We start from the raw sequence: 6000 nt of genomic DNA, 5'->3' as shown, positions 1-6000 counted from the left end.
ACATATTAGAATGATTTTCCATTATTAAATTATGTATATTATTCATACTGTCAAAATCCAGGGTGTGTCTTGATTTCTGTAATAACTTTGATCCTTTGTCAAGAAAATAACAGTTTTATTACTACATTTTATGGTTTTCCTTCATAACCTTGGTATTTCTGTTACATCATTTTGGATCTGGAGTCAGATTTAGTTTACTTAAATATACTGCTGAGAACGAATGAGAATGATTAGGGTAAGTAAGTCATCTCAGAAATACATGCATGCAAATTTAGAAGCAAAGCAGATTGACATAAATCAGTCATTTTGTTTTCATTTTTAATAACCTAACACTAATGTCCCTTCAAGAGTGATATGCTCAAGCTATTTTCTGAGAATGAATGAAACTATCCATAGAATTTATCTCATAAAAACACTTTTGAACATGTACAAGCATATGTCTAATTTATCACTTTCCTGATCTTTCTGTGACAGCATTAGCAAAGAATAAAGGAGAATGGACATTGGGAATTGCTCCTCAACAACTGAATTCATTCTGGTGGGGATTACCAATAACCCTGCTACCAAAGAGGTTCTGTTTGCTACATTTCTCATTGTGTACCTCATCATTATCACTGCAAATCTCGGCATGATCACCTTAATCAGAATGGACGCCCAGCTGCACACACCCATGTACATTTTCCTCAGCCACCTCTCCTTCTCTGACCTCTGCTATTCCACTGCAGTTGGGCCCAAGATGCTGCTGGACTTACTCAGCAAGAGTAAATCAATCCCCTTCGCTGGCTGTGCTCTGCAGCTATTCATCTTCTACATCTTTACAGATGCAGAGTGCATGCTGCTGGCAGTGATGGCCTTTGACCGGTACATGGCCATCAGCAACCCCCTGCTCTATGCCGTGGACATGTCCAGCAAGCTGCGCTCCCAGCTCTTGGCTGCAGTTTACCTGGTGGGAATAACAGATGCTTTGGTGCACACTTCCCTGACATTCCGCTTATGTTTCTGTGGGTCCAATGAGATTAATCATTTCTTTTGTGATATCCCCCCTCTCCTGTTAATATCTTGCTCTGATATACAAGTCAACGAATTAGCCATATTCATTGTCTTTGGTTTCATTGAAGTGAGCACCATCTCTGGAGTCCTTGTCTCTTACTGTTACATCATTTTATCAGTCTTAAAGATCCGCTCTGCTGAGGGCAGGTTCAAAGCTTTCTCCACCTGCGCCTCCCACTTAACCACAGTGGCGATTTTCCAAGGAACCATACTCTTCATGTATTTCAGGCCGAGTTCTTCTTATTCCCTAGATCAGGACAAAATGACCTCTCTGTTTTACGCCCTTGTGATCCCCATGATAAACCCTTTGATTTATAGCCTCAGGAACAAGGAGGTGAAAGCAGGTATAAAAAGACTGAAGAAAAAGCTGTTAGTTTAAGAAAATATTTATGTATTCTTTGCACATATATATCTAAATTTAAACGTTTTATTTCCTTCAGATATATATTTCATTGTTGTTATCTAAAATACCTTAATTTAATATATTTCATACTTTGCTCACCCACAGCAAGTAGTTTGTAGTACTCTAAATATTCCAGACCTCATTATATCTTCACTCTCTATAAGCCTTGGCAGCTTTGTTAGCTGGCCATGGTGTCCTTTGTGATTCCATTATTTTGAGTTACCATTATTAAATATTACCATCAGCAAATTAGTAAAGTGTTGCCATTAGCAAATCACTGTACGTTTGCTGAACTTTGTATTTCATTGTGAAATAGTTCCTACATTTAATCTATAATATTTGATACTATAAAATTTAAATCGATGAGACAATACCATGAAGTGAAAAGATAAGGTAATCATAGACCATGTCATACAGCACCTATACTGGAAAAAAAAAAGGAGATTCTTGGAAATGACCCACCTAATCAATCAATGAGCAGACATACAATTGAAAGAAGGTAAGGGGGGAAATAATTCTAAGACTGTACCCACAAATTCGAATGCACAAAGGCAAGGAATAAAGAGAAAGTGGTTTTGATTTTCCTATTTTTGGTGCTTAGTAAGGTAGAATGTTTTATTCATGTTCTTTTTTTCAAAATTTGTCTTGTTTTCAGAAATATCTATTAAAGTATTTTCCAGTTCTTAGTCAAATAGTGTTTTATTCAATGCTTTTTAAAATGAGTTCATAGTTAAAGAAGAAAACAGACAGAAAATTCATAGAAAAAAGTTCATTTTTTTTTACTGTCAGTTAGGTTGAAATATAGTGGGTAATATTATATGTTATATCAGAAGGTACACAGAGATACTTTTTCTTGTTTTATTACAATTTCAGTATTTCCAAATATTCACATGATATAGGTCAATCTCTTCTTCATTTCTATTATTCCTATATCGCTCCACTTCTATTATTTTTTGTCCCAATCTGTCTTTTCATATTTACAATTTAATGGACATTATTATGTTATTTTCATACATGCCTATGATGTGCTTTAATCATATTAATACCATTACCCAAATTGTAAATATTTGAAGAAACAATATCATTGTCACTCTAAAATGATCATTGAAAAATGTTTATATTACTCCGAACTGCACATTTTACCTCATAAATTAGTCTGAGTTTGTACTAATTAAAATGTTTTTTTAATGGTTACAAAGGGGAGACCCGAGAGAAATTTAAATCCATGAAATTTTCCACGCCATCAATTGGATTAAGCCTCTCTTCCCTTCTCCTCTTTCTCAGCTCTGTTTAAATGACCATCTTTGTGAATTATAAATAAAATGACTATGGTATCACTCTCTACAGTTCTCTGCTTATTAAAGCATCACTCCTAATATAATATTTTCGGCATTTCTCATACAAGGACAGTGGATTTTATTCCTATAATCTTAGCACTTATATTGCCACTAAGACACAAAATAGAATAACACAAAAATAACAAATCTATGTCTATGTATATGTTACTTTATTACCCATCACATCATGATTAACCACCAATGATTACATGCACTGTGAATATACATTTTGTAGATTAAGTATACAAGCAAAATGGATGTGTATGTGAAGGCTATGAATGTATTTGTATAGAATGTGATTAAATTACACAGAAGGGATATAACAATCATCCAGGTGATTTTGAGCACTTGCTCTATCTTCTTGCTCTGTCTCAATTCATGATGTCAAAACACTGCAAGAAACATTTAGAGAAAATGTGTATGTTCCCATCAATTTGAGGGATTTCACCATGCTCTGAAATTGTTCACTTTTACTGCAGTTGTATCAATCGGACACACTGTCTGAGATTTTCAAGTTCTACTATAAAATGTGCTCGTGTAAACATATTTCAGGATGGAGATAGAGTCCATGCTTTCTAGAGAAGCATTTATTGGAGACTGTCACAGGCTGGCATAATAAAGCAGAGAGATGGAAAAGATTCTGTGGGAAAGAAGGCTCCTTTGGGAATCCTAGATTTAGGCTTCCTGTTGTTTCTGTGTGCAATCAATGTACCCACATTCTTCTGTTAACCTGTCTTATGAGCAGAGAGATGTAAGAAAGCATTATTTGAAATACTATAAAGCTTCAGGTGAATGTAAGGGTTCTTGCGATTGCTTATAACTTTGAAGGTATAAACATGGTAGCTTCCTTTCACGTTGCCTATCAAACGTGTAGCATGCAAAGTTGATTTTGATATATCTCTTATTCACCCATGAAGTGTACTATTAAAGATAAAGTAAGAGAATGTTAATAGCAATCAATGAAGGGTTCTAAGTGAAAATATGTACGTTTCAAATTTGCATGTGATCAACAAAACAGATAAACTTAGACACAAGAAAGCAAGTTTTCAGCTGGAAGGAAAGCATATATAAAAAGGACTTCCCCATTATAATTTGTCATCTTCAAGAGCCACCCACCTTTGTTGTCATTGTGCAGTTATGTAACAATAGCTGTTCTGAGTGAAATTAAGTGGAAGCTCAATATAGATTTTATTTGCAATTTCCATGTGGCGAAGGATATTGAACATTTTTCATCTATTTATTAGCTATTTGTACTTTTTCCTTACAAAAGCTTCTTGTCAGTCCCATTGCAAATTTTTGATCGTATAGTTTGCTTTTGTGTTGTGCTAATTTATGGATTTCTTTATATTATTTATGTTAATTTCTAATTGGATGAATATCTGGCAAATATTTTTACCCATTTTCTAGTCAGTGGCTATATATATATTTTTTTTTAAATGCAGAAAACATTTTAATTTGATACTGTCTCATTTGACAATCTTTCCTCTTACTTCCAAGCTATTAGAATCTTTTGGGGGGGAAGAGAAAGGGGAAGGGGGGAGGGGAAATGAGGGATGAGGTAACAAACAGTACAAGAAATGTATCCAATGCCTAAGGTATGAAACTGTAACCTCCCTGTAATTCAGTGTGATAATAAAAAAGAATAAATTAAATTAAAATAATTTTTTTTAAAAAGAATCTTTGTCAGGAATTGATTACTTATGCCTATATTTTTGTACCTTAATCTTTAAAAAATTTGTTTCTTTATATTGTCAGAGTGATGTACAGAGGGGTTATAGTTTCATACATAAGGCGGTACGTACATTTCACATAAGAAGATGTAACTGGATAACAGAAATACTTTAAATTTGGAGGAATGTTTTTTGTTTGTTTGTTTGTTTTGTTGTTGGTTTTTTTTGTTGTTGTTGTTTTGTTTTTGCCAGTCTGTTGGGAGCCTAGCCCGCAGCAAAGTTCATCCTGACCTCTGGCTATGTTGTTATCCCAAGGACTTGGGAGGACATGGGTTTTGGAAAGACAGCACTAATTGGAAATGCTTTACTATGTCCACAGGAGTCCATTCTTATGTTAACCAAACTCATCCTGTCTTTACTGCCATCAGATATTGCAGACTTCAAAGCCTTTTTGTGTTCTTGAACTTTAGTATCCCTATGCTATTCCCTGGTTCCTAACCTGCATATAAGCTGGAAGTTAAGAATAAACGGGGGCTGCAGTCTTGAGCTGCAGACCTCTGAAACCCCATCTTTTGTCTTTTGTCTCTTGTCTTGTATCTTCTTTTTCTTTAATCCTCTCCCCCTCAATCAGGGTTTCCTTTCGCTGCCACTGGCTCGAGCACCAGACCTGGAGCTTGGACTCAGGGCCTGAACAATGTCCCTGGCTTCATTTTGCTCAATGCTCGCACTCTGCCAGGTGAGCCACAGCACCACTTCCGACCATTTTTGGTGCTGAGGAATCGAACCCAGGGATTCATGTATATGAGGCAAGCACTCTTGCCACTAGGCCATATTCCCAGTCCCCTGGAAGAATGTTTTGACAGTAGGTAACAAAAAATTCCTTGACATTTTCTCAAGTTGAGCAAGTTCTCACATAGATCCATCTTGGGAAGATGGCTTGTCAATTGTTGAGAATTGGGGGACTTATTACTTGTAGCACGTCACTGTTATTTATGTTCATGAAATTTTCTGTATTTGATGTAATGAGAAACACACAGACTGGGTTTGAGCACTATATTCAGGTGTATACTGTCTAGCTAAGGAAGTTATGGACACGTTGGGTTTTCCCCATGTAATCCCCTCTAGTATTAGAAATTGGCCCTTTTCAGTACTCTTTGTAGTTATGTTCTCCAGTCATGTTTTGCTGCAAGCTGAAAAAGACGTACATAGCTTCTTTCTATGGGAGATTCTGAATGTGAATGGATAAGAGACACCTGTCTTTTTCTCAATCACCTCATCTGTTAAGAGATTTAAAATGACTAATCTCAGTTTAGCTTCACAACAATGGACTGTGTTTACAGTGGTACTGAGAAAAGTACTTGGCACAAGGATGTATCTCACACTTACTGCTATAGCTCAGTAAGTGTGAAGAAGGCCTGTCACTCTCAACAAGGAATTTTAATGAATTCCATGCTTTCTAGGGTTGATTTTGGGTGTGGACTCAGACATTCTGACTTTCAGAAAGGAGTTCTTGACTATAGGACAAAATTTATAAATTCCT

At 35.8% G+C, this 6000-nt stretch overlaps 1 protein-coding gene across 1 annotated transcript; it reads left to right on the top strand.

The window, feature by feature from the left end:
* The first annotated feature begins 496 nt into the window (after positions 1–496).
* LOC125362165 (olfactory receptor 5W2-like) lies at positions 497–1429 on the top strand. The gene has a single exon (XM_048360851.1). It carries the CDS (start codon positions 497–499, stop codon positions 1427–1429), a length of 933 nt encoding a protein of 310 aa, XP_048216808.1.
* Positions 1430–6000: the final 4571 nt, after the last annotated feature.

This window comes from Perognathus longimembris, chromosome 13 (genome assembly GCF_023159225.1).
Source record: "Perognathus longimembris pacificus isolate PPM17 chromosome 13, ASM2315922v1, whole genome shotgun sequence".
NCBI classification, from domain to species: Eukaryota; Metazoa; Chordata; class Mammalia; order Rodentia; family Heteromyidae; genus Perognathus; species Perognathus longimembris.
The sequence above is the reverse complement of the archived record's forward strand: the minus strand, read 5'-3'. Positions and strand labels throughout refer to the sequence as shown.